The 20,584-nt window shown below is 42.0% G+C and overlaps 1 protein-coding gene across 1 annotated transcript in view; it reads left to right on the forward strand.

Annotated features, from left to right (window-relative positions):
• dnah3 (dynein axonemal heavy chain 3) overlaps window positions 1-20,584 on the forward strand; it is a 174,413-nt gene that overhangs the window by 15,165 nt on the left and 138,664 nt on the right. Inside the window, exons 4-7 of the mRNA XM_078418267.1 lie at window positions 5,341-5,563; window positions 7,754-7,823; window positions 11,053-11,215; window positions 14,760-14,949. Of these exons, the coding sequence (XP_078274393.1) occupies window positions 5,341-5,563; window positions 7,754-7,823; window positions 11,053-11,215; window positions 14,760-14,949 (646 nt within the window). The remainder of the gene's footprint in view (window positions 1-5,340; window positions 5,564-7,753; window positions 7,824-11,052; window positions 11,216-14,759; window positions 14,950-20,584) is intronic.

Below are 20,584 nucleotides of genomic sequence, written 5' to 3' on the forward strand. Positions count from 1 at the left end.
CTACATACCTGAACGTCTTTGGAGTGTGGGAGGAAACCGAAAATCTCGGAGAAAACCCACACCGTCATGGGGAGAATGTACAAACTCCGTACAGACAGTACCCGTAGTCGGGATTGAACCCGGGTCTCCGGCGCTGCAAGCGCTGTAAGGCAGCAACTCTACCGCTGCGCCACCGTGCCGCCCTTCTTTACTGATTGGCAAGTTGTAACGACTGATATGCCAGAAGATGGAAAAATTAGTTATTTTATTTGGAAAATTAATAAAGAATTGCACTTTGAGAGGGTGTGAAGCTCTGAGTTCAAGAGATCAAGAGTGTTTAATTGTTATATGTAGCAGGAATGGAACAACGAAATTCTTACTTGCAGCTTTTACAGGCACATTAAACAAAAAAAACACACACATATACACATGCATATACACAACCCTTGTACGAAATCCATAATAATTCCGTGCCGAGGGAGGGCCATTGTTAGGTTTCTTAAGAGTGGTTCAAGAGCCTAATGGTTGACGGGAAGACGCTATTCTTGAACCAAGTGGCAATGATTCTCGGGCTCCCGTACCATTCTTCCCTATGGTAGCACTGAGATGAAATTATGGCCTGGGTGGTGTGGGTCTTTGATATTAGCAGCCGCCCTGAAGCAGCACTTCCTGCAGATCCTTTCAGTGGTGGGGAAGTGATGGACCAAGCAGCATGCACCGCTTCCTGCAGTCTCCTTTGTTCTTAGACATTTGAATTACAGAACAGTTACAATGCTGTCCACTATACAAGTGTGGTGGCTCAATGGAGTATTTGACAACATTCTAAATCTCCTCAAACTTCTGAGGAAGTAGAGATATTGATGAGGTTTCTTTGAGATTGCAGCAGTGTGCTGGGCCCAGGGCAGATCATTAGAGACTGTGCACGCCCAGGAAATTGAAGCTGTTGACTCTCTGCACTGCGGCCCCACTGATGAAGACAAGTTCATGGACTCCTGGCTTTGCCTGCCTGCAAAACTAGAAAAGGATCTGTGTGTCCTCTTGCATGAGTTGCAAAAAAGCTAGTGTGCAGTTACAGAAAGTATCTAGGAAAGTTAAGCAAGTGTGATCACTTCTTGCCAGGGGAATTAATACAAGGAGGTTCTGGTTCAGTTATAGTATAGGCAACATTTGTCTCATAAATATATGTGTACATTTATCTCCTTACTTAAGAAAAAATATGAATGCTTTGGAAGGAGTTTAGAGCTTTATGAGATTGGACAGGTTGTCATGAGGGCAGGTTGGACAGGCTAGCCTGATTGTATCTTCTGGATTCTAGAAAAGTGAGATAGGGCTTGATTGAAACAAGATACTGAAGGGTTATGACAGGGTGGATGTAGAAATGTTCTTGAGAAAGAATCTAAAACAATGCATTTACATTTTAAAAATAAGTGCTCTGCTACTTAAGAGAGAAATGAAGCTCAAAAGAGGATGTTAAGATCTTCCACAACTGGAAAACAGGGGCATCTTGGTTGCCATGGTCAAGTTGGCCAAAAGTCCGGTTTCCATGCTGCATGACTGTATGACTATAAATATGACGTGGTGGAGAAGTGTAATCACATTTTGACATTCTTACCTAATTTCCAAAAGGCAGGACAATTAAAATTGGGCATTAAGTTTGAAAACAACACCTATTTCTGATTATCAAATCAAGACCATCATGATTGCAGGGACAACTGCTCTGTTCTCAAAGTTTCTTGGAAATTAATTGATACTGTTAATCTGTTCTTCAAAGGAACCTGATGGATTGAATTGTGGTAAACACTAGTTAAGTCTCCTATGTAATTGAAATATGATGCAAATGGCTTCTGAACAAAAACATTTGGTATTGATGTTCAGGGCTTTGAGTCCTTAAAATTGGAGCTCAGATTTATTGAACTTCTCAGAAAACGACTTTCGTATTGTTACTGATGAGAAAAATAAGAATTAATTTGATTTGTCAGATATTGAAAGATTTAATTTTAGCTTTCACAAAGTAACATCTCTGTTCTGTCCATTGCCCTGGAGAAGGTGTCATTGAGATACCTTTTATTTGGACAGCTTTATGATAGAGGTACTCCCTCCGTGCTGGTGAGAAATCTGTGTCAAGAATTTGAAGATCAAGTTGCAGCATGGGATGCTGACTCCTAGATCCAGGAGCTTGGAAATTAGTTTGGTTGGGATTCGTATGCTCTGGTGACGTTCCCACGCACCAGTGCTTGAGTAGAGGTTGCAGGTTAAGAATCTACCGTGGAAGCTTTGGTGGGTTGGATGGTATATAGCACAACCATGCTGGAGGATGTTTAAGTTCTTGTACAAATGTAAGTTAATTAACTTGCTCTGTTCTGGAAGGGGTAGATCACTTAAGTGTGGCATTGTTCGGGACCAATGTAGACTAGCATTTGGACTCCCCTCTTTCCCTATCTGAGATCAGTGATCAGTTCCTTGGTTTTGTTGATGTTGAGCGAGGGATTGTTTTTGCTGGCACCGCTCAACCTGGTGGTACTAACTCTATCCTGTATGTTGACTCATCACCCTGCGAGATTCAGCCAATAACGGTGATATTGATGCAAATTTATAAACTGCATTGGAGCTATGCTACACTGAACAGTGATGAGTGTAATGAGGATACACAGGAGACTCAGTGCAGCCCTGAGATGGTGTGTTGACATTCAGTTGAGAAGGAAATGTTACCGATCTTCACTGATTGAGACCTGTCGATAGAGGAAGTCAAGGATCCAGTTGCAAAGGGAACTACAGAGGCCCGTGTCAAGAAGCTTGGTGATGAGTTTAGACGGGATCATGGTGTTGAAGACCAAGCTGTAGGCAATGAACAGCAATCTATCGCACAGGTTCCTGTTGTATAGGAGGTCCAGAGCAGAATTGAAAGCTAGTGAAATAGCATATTGCAGCGATAGGGAAATTGAGGTGAATACAGATCACTTCTCAGGCATGAATTGCACCATAACCAAGCTCTCAAGACACTTCATTATGGTTGGATGCAAGTGTTGCCGGGTGGTAATTATTACGGCACATCACCATACACTTTGAGAGTATCGGTGCCATTGATGCCCTTTTGAAACAGATGGGAACCTCAGACTACAGAAGCAATAGGTTGACAATGTCCTTGAATATTCCAGCCAATATATCCATGCAGGTCTTTAGCAACCTGCCAAGTATTCCATCTAGACGAGTTGGTTTACGTGGATTGACCCTCTTTTTTTATTTATTTTTATTTATTTTTTAAATTTTTTTTATTTATTTTTATTTTTGAAAAGCATATGTACAAATAGAAATAAGAAAAAACACATTTGTTACAAAGTTCTTACATAGCTTCAATTTTAAAATTTTTGAAGAGAGAAAGTAAAAAATAAAAATAAAAAACTATAAAAACTATAAACTATAAACTTGGGGAGAGAGAATAAGAGGGTTAAAAAAAAGGATCTAACAATAAAAATTAAAGGGAGTAGATCCTCTTAAAGGGAGTAGATTGACCCTCTTGAAAGGTGCTCTGCCATCACCCTCAGCCACTGGTCGCAGGATCATTGGGGAATGCGGGAGCTCATGTAGTGGTGCATTTGTTCTCCCTTTCAAAGTGGCGTAATGCATTGAGCCGGAAGTGATGCATCGTTGCCACTTATGCTACCTGGTTTTGCCTTGGAGGAGGTGATTGTGTGCAAGCCCCGCACAGCTGTCGAGTATTTGTCATCCTTCGGTGACTCCAGCTTTGACCAACAATTTCCACTCTTGGTGGCCCTCAGGAGGTCATACCTAGGTATTGCATGACTGTATTGCCAGTCCAAAAGGGGACAGATCTAGCCGTCAACAGATTACGAATCTCATGGTTTATCCAGGGCTTCTGTTTGAGGAAGACTTAGATTGTTTTTGTAGTTTCACACTTGTCCAAGCATTTTCTCATGAGGTCGTTGATGACTGTGGCATATTCATGCAGGTCCCAATATCGCGACAAGGTTATCATGGAGCAGATGCCTCCGCTGCCTCCTTTTCCCAGTCCACTCAGTGGATGGTAAAACAGGTTAAACAGCAATCCCTCAGCATCCCTCTGATGTAGCAGTCATGCTCTTCGGTCTTCTACATTATTTTCCAGTGATTGTACATACGGTCAGGAGAATCCCAGGGAAGGGGGAGGAGGGTCACATATGTCTTGCCTTGAGGGCTTCCCTGGTAATCACATTTCCCAGCACAATGGAAGCTTCCCCGGTGCTTCGAGGTGCTGTGCTTGCATTTGGGTGTTGGGTCCGCCGAATATGTCAGGCCCATTAAGCTCACTAATGCATTGAAATGGCATCCCAGCCTGTCTCCTACTGCTGTAGTTCTGGATGCAGATTTTGATTTTAAAAGAATGTGAGTGTTCTGCATGCCGGCTGCAAAATGTCGTTCTCCAGTGTGGCTTCTTGTTTAAAAAATACATGAACTGCAACATTTCAAGATGCAGTTAATTTTATTTTAACTTTAGAAAATCAGTTGTTAGATTTGTCTCCATTTGTTTCTTTGTGCCACATACTATCATGTTTGGTGTGCAAAGGCAGCCATAAGGCTGTTCAAAAACTTTTCAATTGTTTCCTGTGCATGGGGCAAATTTTATGTTTAATTATGGACTATTCGGCTCAGTATAATCACAATGCCATACACCAATAGTGGGAAGCCATTCATTATTAGGCTCACAGCTGCAAAACACTCCAAAGAAGTCCAGGTTTGTAGGTTAATTGGCTTGGTATATGTGTAAATTGTCCCCAGTGTGTAGGATAGTGCAAGTGTGTGGGGATCGCTGGTCAGTGTGGACTCGGTGGGCCGAAGGGCCTCAAAACTAAAACTAAACTATCTCTAAACTAAAAAAAGCTAAAAATCACAGTAGCCGATTTAAAAGTTAAAGTAAATTTTCTGGAGCATATCCAGATTTGTTAGTTAATCACCTGATGTGCGATGGCCAAAGACCAAAAGGAAACCCAATTAAGATGTAATTCAGCATTTTTGCGAGAACTTAGTTATTATAATTTGGCATAATTTGGAAATGCTGCATAGCTGTTGAATGCAATTGTTAATTTAGTGAAAATTCTGTATGATTTGTGGAGATTATTTTTTAAATTATCCTAGATGACATATTAATAGTTTGGAAGGAAGTTATAGGATCCATTAACAACCAATGATTGTATGTTTTTTTTTAAATAATAAAGGAATAGGAGTTGAAAACAAATTGATGAAGTGATGTATTTTAGAAATAAATGTGCCAAAAATATTGTGAACCTAGGCCAAGCTTATAATACTTGTAGGGTATATTTAAATACATTGCATGATATTTTCTAATCTATGATGTTTACTTTTCAGACTGTTTTGCAATACAGCCAGTATCCTCCCATCATGCAAGACATATCGTGGCCTTTGGCAATCCCTTTCAAAGAGCAACGCTACCATAGAAGCCCAAGTGAATCAATTGGCAACAACTACACACCAACAGCAAACAACCTGAAGATAAAAGATTTGAAGAGGTCATGTCGTATTCATAAGGCAGTTCCTACAATACCAATCTGCGCAATGAAATATTATTCTCGTATCTTTTCAATAAAAATTGTTAGATATATTTTCTTTATCCTATCGAGGGAAGCCCTCTGTTTATCAATTTCATTGTGGCTGAATCACATAAAAGAACAAAAACTGCTTCCTTTGCAATGCTATCTATATTTTTATATGATGTGCTGTAATTGTCTCGGTGCTGAATAATAGAGAAAAATTGCTTTGTACTTTTTTCCTGAGGCATAATATAATAATAAATGTTATTTGTCATATGTAGGTTGGCACAGGGTCAACGGTACAATGAAATGTATTTGACAAGACAACGGGTCACCTCAGCAGTAATGTTCCAAGGATAAATAAGATAAAAAATGACATTAGTAAGGTAAAAAGACAATATTAAAAATAGTTTAAAAGACAATATTAAAAATAATCAACATATATGATTTGAAATGTGTTTGAGTTCAGAAGCCTGATGGCCTGATGGTAGAAACTGTTCTTAAGTCTGGTGGTACGCGCAGCCATACTCCTGTATCGTCTGCCTGACGGTAAGCCTGCGTGCTGGGTAGCTGTGGTCCTTGATGATGCTGCGCGCCTTCCGCAGGCACCGCCTATAGAAAATGTCCTGAATGGCCGGGAGACAGTTGCCAGTGATGTGCTGTGCCGTCTTCACCACTCTCTGTAGTGATTTGTGGCTGTGGGCAGAACAGTTCCCGTACCAGACTGTAATGCAGCCTGTCAGCAGGCTCTCGATGGTGCATCTGTAGAGGTTTGTGAGGATGCTGGCGTTCATGCCAAACTTCCTCAGTCTTCTCAGGAAAAAGAGCCGCTGGTGGGCCTTCTTTGGTATTGTGTCCGTGTGCAGTGTCCAGGACATGGTGACTTTTAAAAGAATAATAATGTATTTAGCCCTGTATAAAATTGTATTTTAACATAGTGGCACAGCGCTGAAGCTGTCAGGCATTTTTACGTGAATGTTGGGAGCTGTTTGCTATTGTACATTCCTAACTGTACGCACTAAGTTAAGTAAAATGTAGAATTTGTCAAGGTTTTTAGGAAAGAACGAAACACTTGATTTAATGAAATCATCCTATTAAATTAATGAGAAACTTTGGAATAAATTACATCTACTTAGCTTGCCATTAGGTCTAAATTCCGGAAATTATGGAAATGGTCCAAATTCACCATACCAATCTAGCAAAGACTGCAGCAAGAGAAACATGCCACAATAGTCTACTTTGACATCTTTGCTATTGTGTTACTTGTGTTAACCAGATGTCCTGAAAAGTTGCATTTAATTATTCAAGTAGTGAAGGAGGAAACACCAGATTAGATGGCAAGATCCTGACAGGTTCTCCAGCTCCCAGCATCTGCAATCTCTTTGTCGGCAAGGTTTACTGAAGGGCTCCTTACACTCTCCTTAGCTGCCTTAATCTTAATCACCGAGTATAGTCCCCCGAAGCATCTCTCTTTCATTTGAAACCATTCTCAATCTACCGAATCAATCGTGCTTCCGTTTCCAATTGCTATTAATGATGGGTGTGTAAGAAGGTTTACACCGAAGATAGACACAAAATGCTTGAGTAACTCGGCGGGACAGGCAGCATCTCTGGATAGAAGGAATGGACGACGTTTTGGGTTGAGACCCTTCTTCAGTCTGAAGAAGGGTCACAATCCGTCACTCATTCCTTCTATCCAGAGATGTTGCTTGCCCCGTTGAGTTACTCTAGCATTTTGTGTCTATCTTCTGTTAATAATGGGTGTTCTTCAGGGAATATTTGTCACAAAAACAATGCAAATATTCCTTTCCAAACTGGACCTCACGGCTCTGACAGAATTTGCGCTACAGCTGATGTCATCTCGACAGTGATCAAGACAGTTGGGCATCACTTTGGCATCAACATGCAGCTGAAAAGGTGAAGGGGGAAGCAATGGCCCCAAATAAGTAAAATCTGGGTAATTAAGGTTCCAGAATGTCAAAGCTATTTTGAATTGAATACTCTCCTACATATCAACGAGAACTCCCGTTATTTCTGAAAAGCAAAATTGCCAACGATACAATGATCTATAGGAAAAATGTGATTTTCTTTCAGTAAAAAAAACCCAAGCAAAAATTATTCAAAGGGTCTGAAGGTTTTATTGTTTTATATATACATGTTACAAAACATTGCTATCTAAAGCATAAAACTAATTGAAAGAATAATAGATTAACCTTAACTGATTTGTTCAGCTCTGAGAGCATCTCAACCTGCCCCAAAGAGGCAGAAACTTTCAATCAGCACCAAGTCTATCAACAATGGGTAATTTATACTTTTTTTTTTTCACATATGATAATCCATTTAAGGTCACCAATTTGCTTTGGTTGTTGAAACAATTATAAATAATCTATGTGATAGTAGTTGTAAAGTGAGAGTTAGAGAAAGGAAGAGCGTAATAGTAGCAACCCTTAGATCATAATGTTTCTTCTTTAGTTAAGCTCTATTCGTATCGCAAGTTTCTTACTGTTAAATAAGCACATTCTGCTGAATAATTGGTTAAGACTAGTACATTTCTATTGTGATTAAAAAATTCAGAGAAATAATTGAAGAATTGAATCTGGATCTAGATCTTATATTATTAAAATCTGCATTTGAGATTATGTTCTTGATTGAGGTTTTGAAGAAGTAACCAAGAAGGTTGATGAGGGCTAATGCAGTTTATATGGAAGACAGACGCAAAATGCTGGAGTAACTCAGCGGGTCAGGCAATATCTCTGGGAAAAAAGGAATAGATGACATTTTGGGTCAGAACGCTTCTTCAGCCCCTCTTCAATTTACTTGGTCTTTAACAAGGCCTTTGATTGAGTTTTTTAAAGAAATAATCGAGAAAGTTGATGAGGGCAAGGCATTGACAGATTTTATATGGACTTCTGATAAGGTTCTGCATGATGGGCAGCTCTGGAAGGTTAGATTACATGGCATCCAGAGTGAGCTAGCTAAATGGATGCCGAATTAGCTTCATGATAGAGGCTCCCAGTGAAAGGTTGTTGTTTGGACTGGAGCCTTGTGACTGGTGGTGTGCCTCGGGGATTGGTGCTGGGCCCATTGCTATTTGTCATCCATATCAATGATTTGGATGATAATGTACAAGGCATGATTAATACATTTTCAGATGACACTAATATAGGTAGTATAGTAGACAGTGAAGGTGATTGTCAAAAAATAAACAGGATTTTGATAAGCTGGGCAAGTGGGCGAGGAATGGCAAATAGAGTTTAATTCAGATGTGCTAGGTGTGGCATTTTGGAATGTCAAACTAAGAGTGAATGATAGGGTCCTAGAGAGTGTTGTGGAGCAGAAGGATCTCGGACTACAAGTAGTGTCACAGATAGATAGCATGGTGAGGGGTTTTGGGATGCTGGCCTACATCAGTCAGGGAATTGAGTGTAGAAGTTGGAACGTTATGTTGCAGTTGTACAAAACATTGGTGAGGCTGCACTTACAATATTGTGTTCAGTTCTGGTCAACCTGATATAAGAAAGATGTCATTAGACTGGAAAGCGTGCAGAGAATATTTACGAGGATGTTACCAAGACTGAAGGGCCTGAGCTACAAGGAGACCTTGTGCAGTGTAGGACATTATCTTTTGGAGTGCTGGAGGCTGAGGGGTATCTTGTAGAGATATATAAAATCATGAGGGAATGGGAATGTGAACATAGAGTTTTTTTCCACAAGGTCAGGGAATCAAGAACTAGGGGGTGTAAACTTAAGGTGAAAGAGGAAAGATGCAATAGGAGCCTGAGGAGCACCTTTATCATACAGAGGATGGTGGGTATATGGAACAAGTGAAGAAGAAAGTATTGAGGGAGGTACAATAACACTTTAAAACGTTTAGGCAGGTACATGGATAGGAAATATTCAGAGTGATTTGGGTCAACTGTGGGCAAAGAGGATTAGATGGAGGCACTTTGGTCGGCATACTTGGGTTGGGCCGAAGGGCCTATTTCCAAACTATATGACTATGAATTACTGCAGATGCTGGAAAATGGAAGTGCTAAAAATGTACAATGGAGCAGGCAGCATTTGCGTAAAGAGAAATCGCATTAATATTTCGTCAATGACCTTTGAATAGACATGAAATATTAACAATAAGTAGGCTGCATAATAAATGAGGAAGGGTTTGTTAGGCTGGAGATCAGGAGAGATTAAATAACACAATTGGTGCCAGCTGAAAGAGGGTGGTAAAGCTAATGAATAACAGAGGGCGTGTTTGTGGAAAGTCTAAACTGAAGAGGTAAATGATATTTGAAATACCAGAGGACGAGAGATTAAGAAAAACTAAATGCTGGAAATATGAGAATCATGGTTGGCATGACTGATTATGTAAAATTGTTAAATTCATTGTTGAGTCTGAAATATGAGACTCATGGTGGGCATGACTGATTATGTAAGTCAGACCTCTTTGTGAGATGAGGCTTTGACTTTTTTATGCAGTGTGTGGTGGGAATTGGAAGTCTATTCTGGTGTGGCCTTTGAGAGAATTTGAATAAACAGAAGGTGAAAGAATTTGCAGGGTCATGGAAAAAGGACAGTTGGAGAACAAACTAGTTTTAGTAGAGAGCTGGACATGAAGGGCTAAATAGGTTTCTGTGCTGCAAATACTCTGATTCTGTGAGAGAAGAATAAGAATAAGAAGAATAAGAATAACCTTTATTGTCATCCAAAAAAACAAGTCTTTTGGACGAAATTCCGTTACCCACAGTCCAACAATAAGAGCAATAAAAATAAGCAATAACACACACAATCACAAACCAACACAAAACAAAAAAAAAAGAAACATCCATCACAGTGAGTCTCCTCCAGTCAGCTCCTCACTGTGATGGAAGGCCAGAATGTCTTTTCTCTTCCCCTGCGTCTTCTCCCGCGGTCAGGCTGTGGAACTTGACACGTCGGGGCGGTCGTGGCCCCCGACATTGAAGCCCCCGCCGGGCAGAGAAAAATCCCATGGCATATTCCAGGCCGCACCAGACGGTGAAAGGTCCGCAGTGGGCCGACCCAAGCCCCGCGATTCGGGGCGGGCGAAAGCACTGCCGCTGCCGGAGCTCCCGATGTCGGCCCCCACCCAGGGCAGGGCCTGCGGGCTTCCAACGTCCATGCGGCCCGCGGCCGAAGCCTCCAAAGGCGAGTCGCAGCCGCTCTCGCAGCGCCACCGCAGCCTCCGAAGGCAGCCAGCTCCGCAGATGGTAAGTCCAGTCCGTGGGCTCTGCGAACCAGAGCCCCAGGTGGTCCCAGCTGGAGGCCGCCAACTCCAGGTGTTTGGCCGATGGTAGGCCGCAGCGGGAACGGAGACACCACCCAGAAAAAAGAGGTCAGGTCTCCGTTCGGAAGAGACAATTTTACAGTTTCCCACACATAGTACACAACAACAAAAAACACTACATCACATCTAAACACTACAATTAAGATAAAAAAGACAAACGGACTGCAGGTGAGCTGCAGCTGCTGCGCAGTGCCGCCATTTTGAGAAGTATAAAACTGTGGTTTCTTTTAGGGAATCGACTAGTTGGGATGGAGAGCGTGGATATGTACCTGCAGAAAAGGACGAATTTTCCGAAAGTCGACCTATGACTCCAATGGAGCAAATTAATTTAATACTTGAACAAGAGAACGATATTATTGAGCATGAAGGAGAGCCTACGAATAGAGATTATGAGGTTATTTTTTAAATCACTTTTGAAAAGGAGCTTTATAATTTCTGACTGCACTTGTAATGGAACAAAATGTTAAATGAATCTGTGTCACAACTGCCCAGAAAGATGTGGACAACATCCTGTAGGTAAATTACCCATCTTTCGGAAAGTGGTTAGACCAGTTAGGTTTAGTTAAAAATTTGGCGTTAATATTTTATCAATAACTCAAATAACAATACACCCTTATCAGATTGGTACTTGGAATGATCACAGATGCACAATTAAATGTGGAAATTGGGAAATTGCTGTCCAAGTTCCCTTGCTCTACGAGAATGTTTGCTTTATCAGTATCTACAAAAATATCCAGAATCGTGGTAAGGTTTTGCATCTTGCATGAAAGGTGCCCAACAAACACCCCTAGGTAATTTCGGTGGAAGTAAAGTTATAATTATCAGAAACGTCTTGATTTATTCATCCTCTTTTATTGAAAATTAAATTCTGCAAATGAAGAATTCATTCCAACAGCTTTTATTTATTGTTAGAGTTTGAAACAAAATCGAAAACATCTTCTTAAAAAAAATCACTGATTCTTCAATAAAGATGAGAAGAAATTTGTTCATAGAGTGATGAATCTTTGGAATATTGCTCAGTCCACCTGGACCTACCTGATCTCCCGATTGCCAAACACTTTGATCCCTCCCGTTCCCACATGGACCTTTCTGTCGGCCTCCTCTATTGTCAGAGTGAGGCCAAATGCAAATTGGAGGAACAGCACCTCATATTTTGCTTAGGCAGCTTACACCCCAGTGGTATGAATATTGATTTTTCTAACTTTAAGTAACCCTTGCATCTCACTTCTCTCTCCATCCCTCCCCCACCCAAGTCGTATCAGCTTCAAAGTTGTTTTGTTGTGCCTCATTGTCGGTAACTCATTCTCACCGAACACACAACAATGGCATGTTTCCTTTATCACCATTACTTTTTTGCATATTTCCCATTCATTGTTCTATATCTTTCTACATCACCGTCTATATCTCTTGTTTCCCTTTCCCCCGACTCTTGACCTGAAATGTCACCTATTCCTTTTTTCCAAAGATGCTGCCTGTCCTGCTGAGTTACTCCAGCTTTTTGTGTCTAGCCACGTCAGAGATGTGGCTCTGTCTTGCCCAAGGTGGGGAGTTAAATACATCAACAGTTAACTTTTAGAAGGGTTAAGCTAAGTGGAAAAGATGAGAAGCCGTGATATGAAAGAATGGATCAAGGCAACAGATAGAATGAATTTTAATTCCTCCCTAAATGATTCTACTACTTGATTTTCTGAGCCAAGAAACAAGATGGAATAGAAAACATTGATGGAAGTTTACATGTAATTCACAGCACTAATTAAAATGTAACCCTTATATATTTTCACATGTGCAATGTGGACAGATGTGAGCAGATATAGATGGCTCATAAAGGGAATTCCTCATATACTGCTTCGTTACAGCTATACCACTCAAGTGGTAGGTAGAAACTAAATGGGTTCCTACCTTGTTACATTTAACCCTTATTTCCTGATTTCTACAATATTCTACATTATTATTACTGTGTGAGATCTCTTTACTGTACAATATTCCAATCTGTTTACATTGGCATTTTAATATGAACTGAAGGGAGCATTTGATGGGCATTTTGGTCAATCAAGCATTGATTAATGTGCAGTGCACAAGTTTTTCCTAAAATATTTTTCTTTTACATCTTCTATAAATGAAAGAGACAGCCGAGATCCATGTTTTCATTTCTAAATAAATCGCAGTGACTGTTGCAAATATAAATGATTTGATGTCCCATCCTGTGCAGATGAATCTATTCTATTTGGAACAGCTGGTTTGGGACTGAGGCCACTAGGGTGCTCTTGCAACTATAGATGTCCTGCTCTGATTATGAAAATGATTCTCCCCTTAAAATTTAGGATACAATTTCTGGCTTGGGGCAGATGCACGGGGGACTTTCAATGGTAAATTGTGTTCTTTCTCCCGGTTGCTAATTGCAGTAAATTGTAAGGGATATAAGACATAAATGTTCAACCCTCGTATTATCAAAGATGATTGGTAAATTGAAACAGGAAGTTTTTGAATGCATCATTTCAACTTTCATCCTTTTGATAAATTAATGATGGAATGGAATATCAATCTGAATTTCTCATCGCTTTCCTGTAAAAAATAAGAATGGATTGTATGGATTGATACTGCTCGTAAATGGGATCTGTTACTGCAAGTCAGGAGTCGGACTAACTTCTGGATGTATAAAATCATCCCCGATGTTTAAATGTCTGAAAACTTGAACTAACAGGAAAGGAGCGACTACTGAGAGTGCTAAGAGGATTATGGATCACAGGCCAGGATGGCTTCTATTTTAGTCAATACAGTCTCCAGTGGCCCATGATCTGCCACTCTTTATGGAGAGATTTGACAAGCTCAATCCTGATCCTAGCCTCTGGTGCTATTTGTGTGGAGTTTGCACTTTCCCTCTGGAGCTCTCTGGATTTCCTTCAGCTACTCTGGTTTCTACTCATATCCCTAAGATGTGCTGGTTGATAGATACATTGTCTATTCTATGTTTCCCAGTGTACATGGGTGGCGGAGGAATCAGGGTAGAGTTGTTGGGTATATGAGAGAGAATAGGTTGCAAGGAACTGAGTTGGGCATGGGATTGCTCTAAGAACTGTCGTAGACTTAATGGGCTGAATGACTTTCTGTGCCTTGAGTATTGTGACAATGGAGAAGAGAGCAATGAATTCCTAAGTCCTCATGCCTAGTTTTCCTATGCTGAATCTGGAATTCCTTATAATGTTTCTACATTCCTTTCAAAGTCATCCCTTTTTGCTGAGTTATAGATTTTATTTCTGTTTTTGTTTTGTTGACTCATCTGCCACTTAACATACATATATGTATAAATTGACCTTATATTTCCATTGCTTTAACAATAATTTTTCTTTTCAACACACAGATGACAGATTAAAATTTGTCAGATTACTTAAAGTATCAAGAAATAACTATAATTGAATACTGCGGAAATACACGTTGTGCATGTAAGGTAGATGCATGTAGGTTTTTCACGTCCCAGAGGTTGTTCAGCTACAATGACCATTTTGTAGGTCATTAAGAAATCTCATTCTTTATATTATCATCATCCTTCAGCAACATTCATAGGTTCTCAATGGATTTTAGAGAATGAATAATATTTAAGAAGCTCAAGTTCTTGGTGGATCACAGATTTCAGTGTTAATCAGTTAAATGTATAATCATAGCACAAGGTAATACATTGGGACAGCAAGTTCTCGATTTAGCTGTGCACATGCGGGTGCCTGAAGTTGTTAATTTTAGGTTACTGACAGTAAATGCGAACAGTTTTGCTGGCAATGTTACTGCAAAGTCTGAACTGATAAAGATAAAAAGGCCTATTTCCAACTTTAATGGAACAAAACGTTGTTAAAAAATTTAATTGTACCGCAATGTAATAGTAGGAAAATAAAACTGATATAAGCGTAGACAACACTCTTAGTCATTTTTTTTCTATTTCTTCACAGAGGTATCTTCACTACATCGATCATGGCATCCAATCTTACATGATTGAACCACAAAAGTCTGAACAGATAAACCGGATAGAACAACTTTTGTCAAGAGAGCTTAAAAGTGTGCCAGAGTTGCAGCCACTGCGCATGGAATTGTTAGAGGAAGTGAACAATGATTACGATAGTAGCCTTAGGAAAGCCATTGGTAAGATAAAAATCTAAATAAAGAGTAGCAGATAAGATGCTGCAAGTAAAAACTGTTTTATGGATCGCCCTCCCTATTTTTCCCTCCTTTGAAAAACTATTTACTACTTTTCTTAATGCTTTAACAACATTGCCTGCGATTCTCGTGTGGTGGGAGAAGGGAATCATTTGAGAAAAGTCAATAAGGTTGGAAACATGGAGGCTTTGGCAATAGTAAACTCAAAGTCTCATTTCAATCACCTTCCAGACTGACTCAGGAAATGAACCACCGGGTGGCGCCAGCAATGGCTGCCTCGCCAACAGTCTGTCCCTTTCTTCTTCGTTGTTTCTTTAGTATGTGTTAAATGTACATTTTTAGTGTTCTTTAGCTTGTTTTTATGTGGGGGGTAGGGGTGGGGGGAACTTTTTGTAATCTTTTACCTCGAGGGAGATGCGATTTTTCTTCGTATCGTACCTCCGTCTGCACTGCGGCCTAACATCGAGGAGTTGGCTGCTTTTGCTGGAGACCGACTTCGAGAGCTCCACCGCGGAAGCTTACGGGACTGAACATCGTGGAGCCCGTGATCACTTTGCCAGGGATTAACCTCTGAGCTCTACCGCGGGAGCCTATGGACTTTAACATCGTGGAACTTGCGGTCTCTGGTCACAGACCGACTTTGGGAACTCCAAGCCGCAAGAGTTTCGACCGCTCCGATGCGGGGGCTTCGAACACCCCGATGCGGGGGATTCAATCACCCCGTCGTGGGGGCTTCGATCGCCCCAGCGTGGGGGCTTCGACCGTCGGCTGCGGGAGCTTCGATCTCTCCGACCGCCGGAGAAAAATAAGGGAAGAAGCTTAGATTTTATTGTCTTCCATCACAGTGAGGAATGTGGGGAATCCACTGTGGTGGATGTTTATGTTAACTTTTATGTAGTTGTGTGTCTTGTTGCTTTTTTAGTATGGCTGTATGGTCATTCGCATATCACTGTACCTTAATTGTTACACGTGACAATAAAATACTTTTGAAACCTTTGAGGACGGGGAGTATAAGGTAGCACAAGAAAACAGCAGTCTAGAATCCCCACCAGCTATCAGAGGTGGGGAAAGAAAAGCAACAGGGAATGCAATAGGGCAAGGATGGAAAACAATGACTGTGATCAGGAGGTGGGTGAGGAACCACATAAAAGGAAGGCAAGACTTCCTTGTGCGGACAAGTAAAATATTCCTGCTTCCTCTGGCTCACAAAGGAAGTACATATTATATTCAAGTTTGGGCATCATCTGCCCTGCTATGCAGCTTGCATCCAGGCCTCAGTTTTCTGATGCAAATTGGGTTAATATGATACCAACGAATGAGTTTTAGTTTTAGTGATAGTGATACACCACGAAAACAGGCCCTTCGGAGCACCGTCCATGTTGACCAGCGATCCCTGCACATTAACTCTATCTTACAATTTACACTTATACCATGTCAATGAACCTACAAACCTGTACGTCTTTGGAGTGTGGGAGGAAACCGAAGAACTTGGAGAAAACCCAGAGAGTTGTGAATTTGTGGAATTTTCTGCCACAGAAGGCAGTAGAGGTCAATTTACTGGATGAATTTAAAAGAGAGCTAGCGGAATTAAAGGATATGGGGAGAAGGCAGGCACAGGTTGTTAAAGTTCGATTCTAATAGACAGACAACAATACCATAAAGTGGTAAAACATTAGAGTCTTTATTACGCCAGCGGGAGTGGGAGAGCTGCAACTAGTATTTTTTTTATTTTTTTATTTTTTTTATCAAAAATACTTTATTCAAGTTATAAATATCATTTACAAAACATCATTTTTAAACAAACCCATCCGACATTTCCGGAGGTTACATATTCAATACAGGCATTTACTTAGACATTTACATACATTTACATACATATCCCTTATTTGGAGGGGCGTCTCTCTCCACCACACCCTGCCCCCCATGTCCAGCAGCGGAAGGACCCTAGACTGTGGTCCTCCCCCACAGGGCCTTGGCGTTGGCTGCACCGAGCTTCAGAGCGTCCCTCAGCACGTACTCCTGCAGTCTGCAGTGGGCCAGTCGGCAACATTCCTTGACGGACAGCTCGCTCCGCTGGGAGGTCAACAAGGATCGGGCAGACCAAAGAGCGTCTTTCACCGAGTTGATGACCTTCCAGCAGCACTCGATGTCAGTCTCGGAATGCGTCCCTGGGAACAGTCCGTAGAGCACAGAGTCCTCTGTGACGGAGCTGCTCGGAATGAATCGTGACAGGGACCCCTGCAGACCTCTCCAGACTCTCCTGGCAAATCCACACTCTTTGAAGAGGTGGGCCACCGTTTCCTCTCCGTAGCAGCCGTCCCGAGGGCAGCGTGCGCTGGTAGTGAGGTTCCGGCGGTGCAGGAAGGATCTGACTGGGAGGGCTCCCCTCACCGCCAGCCAAGCCAGGTCTTGGTGCTTGTTGGTGAGTTCTGGCGATGAGGCATTTTGCCAGACAAGCTGGGCTGTCTGTTCTGGGAACCATGCCACAGGATCCATGGAGTCATTCCCCTGCAGTGCCTGCAGGACGTTCCGTGCTGACCACTGCCCGATGGATTTGTGGTCAAAGGTGTTGGTCCGGAAGAACCTGTCCACAAACGACAGATGGTTTGGCAATGTCCAGCTGACTGGCACATTGCGTGGCATCTGCGCCAGGCCCATCCTTCGCAACACCGGGGACAGGTAGAACCTCAGCAGGTAGTGGCATTTGGTGCCCACGTGCCTTGGCTCTATGCTCCGCCTGATGCAGCCACACACGAAAGTGGCCATCAGAATGAGGGCGACGTTGGGCACGTCTTTACCCCCGTTGTCTGCCGACTTGTGCATTGTGGCTCGTCGCACCCGGTCCATCGCCGACCCCCAGATGAAGCGGAAGACGGCCCGGGTGATCCCCGTGGCGTAGGAGGGAGGGACGGGCCACACTTGCGCCAAGTACAGCAGCCCCGAGAGCACCTCACACCTGATGACCAGGTTTTTCCCCGTGATGGAGAGGGAGCGCTGCTTCCACAGCTCCAGCTTCTTCCCCACCTTGGCTATCCACTCCAGCCAATTTTTGTTACATGCCCCAGCCTTCCCGAACCAGATCCCCAGCACCTTCAGGAAGTCAGGCTTGATGGTGAAGGGGATGGAAGATCGGTCGGGCCAGTTGCCGAAGAGCATGGCCTCGCTCTTCCTGCGGTTTACCCTGGCCCCCGTGGCCAACTCAAACGTGCTCTCCAAAATGGGCTTTGGGGAGGGAATCAGGAAGTGGATACAACTGCTCTACTCTGATATCTGTAGTGCAGTCCAAATTAATGGGTGGGAATCAGACAGCTTCCCCGTCAGGTCTGGAGTCAGGCAGGGTTGCCCTCTTTCCCCTGTCTTGTTCGTCTGTTGCATTGAACCCTTTGCCGAATCCATCAGGAAGGATGCGAGCATAAGAGGAGTGACACTGCCAGGCAGTGGGGGCACTCAGGTCAAGGCCTCCCTGTACATGGACGATGTCGCCGTCTTCTGCTCGGATCCAGGGTCGGTCCGCAGACTGATCAGCGTCTGCGACCAGTTTGAGAGCTGCAACTAGTATGCTCGCATACTAGCAGTCACTCGAAGACCCCACTCACCTACAGAGTGTTTCAGCAACCTTTTTATACACCAAATACAATGGGTTTTTAGAAGTGATAACCGAACCAGACACCCCACACAGGTGGTCTTGCAAGAGGATAGGAGTTCAATGAATCATCACCCACTATCACTGGCCATTGTCCGAGGTCATTAATTCAGTATATTAACATAAACACATCTTCCTGGTGCTCAACCTTATGGTAATTGTTAAGAGGCTCAGTCTACTCTGTGCTCTTCCTTTATATTCGTTTCCTGTCCTTTGTAAGATTACAACACCCCTTCTGCAATCTCAAGCCGGCATCTACACAGAGGTAGACTTGTCGGCATCTGAGGTATGCATTTTAATTTAGTGACAGTTCATCTTCATGTAGCATTTGGTCACGTACACCTTAACCCTTAAATTCCCTTTTCTCCTTTACAAGGTTACTGATTGTGGATGATCAGCCATGATCACAATGAATGGCGGTGCTGGCTCGAAGGGCCAAATGGCCTCCTCCTGCACCTATTTTCTATGTTTTCTAAAACCCACGCAGGTCAGGGGAAGGTCCAAACTCTGTACAGACAGCACCCATGTTTGGGATCGAACCCAAGTCTCCGGCTCAGCAAGTGCTGTAAGGCAGCAACACGACCGCTGCACCACCGTGTTGCACGTATCTAAAGTCAGATCCCACTTGCACCCTGCAGATCTACTGCTCAAATCGGAGGCATGGCAGAAGAAAACTGAGACTCTGGAAGTTACAGACTCCTGTTACTTTTGATTTTATACTGTGGCCTGGCCTAGATTTTGAGAGTTAGAAGTGGTCTTTCTGTTTCTAAGGATTAAGCAATATATCTTTGGATGGTTTCCAAATATAAGAAGTGCTATTTGTGAGAATAAATATTATCACCTCTGGTTGAGACATGAACTGGATTTGCTGACAACCTTAAAATAATGTTCACATTCTTTAAATATCTCTCATCCATATCAGGGTTAAGAACTAAATTAATTCACAAATTTCGGCAATTTGCCAACAATATTAGATAGTTAACTACTGAACTAAAGAACAGAGTAGCAGTAAGTGCTACCATTATAGTATCACTGGTATTGTAAGCGTTTCATGGTAGTTTTCCAACTACCATGTACAATGAGATTATTTTGAGTCTGCAAACAGACTTCTGAAATTTAAAAAAACAGGAAATGCTGGGGAAACTCGGCAGACCAGATAGCATCTTCTAAAAGAGAAACAACTGAAATCTCAGGCCAATTATTCCATTAAATTTGGAAAAGTAAGAAAAAAACATTTAAAGTTGTAGAGTGATGGAGAAAGCAAAGGAATGTCTATGATAAGATGCAGACCAAGGTTACTAGGTAAAGCAATTACTTTCAGTATTGCCGAAGAGAAGGAAATGAAAACTCATCATTTATAGCAGATCTGTCGGGGTGAGTGTAAAATAGAAGATCAATGAGGGCGGGTAAATCGAACAAAGGCAGCAATATGAAATGTAAGAGAATACCAGAAATTTTCAGCAGATCAGATAGCATCCGTGGAGAAAGAAAACTGAATCAATGTTACAAGAGGATGACCTTACTTCATCCAATTCTGACATAAACAGGAAAAGGGGTTATCTATAATTTTTTGATTTAAAATTGTGTCATGAGGGCTGTACCATGCTTGGATGGATGTTTAGTAACTCGGTGGCATGGTGAATGGCGATGCAGCAGTTAGTGCTGCGCCATGTAGATCCAGGGACTTGGTACAATTCTGACCTTGGATGTGACCATAGAGAATTTGCACGTTCACTCTGTTACCATGTGGATTTCTTCCAGGTGCCTTGGTTTTCTGCCACAACCCAAAAAAAAGGTGGTAGGTTAACTGACCATTATAAATTATTTTTTATTCTAGGTTAGTAGGAAAAGAATCAAAAGGGAGTTGAGGACCATAGAAACATAGAAACATAGAAAATAGGTGCAGGAGTAGGCCATTCGGCCCTTCGAGCCTGCACCGCCATTCAATATGATCATGGCTGATCATCCAACTCAGTA

Source organism: Rhinoraja longicauda, chromosome 21 (genome assembly GCF_053455715.1).
Source record: "Rhinoraja longicauda isolate Sanriku21f chromosome 21, sRhiLon1.1, whole genome shotgun sequence".
Taxonomy (NCBI): Eukaryota; Metazoa; Chordata; class Chondrichthyes; order Rajiformes; family Arhynchobatidae; genus Rhinoraja; species Rhinoraja longicauda.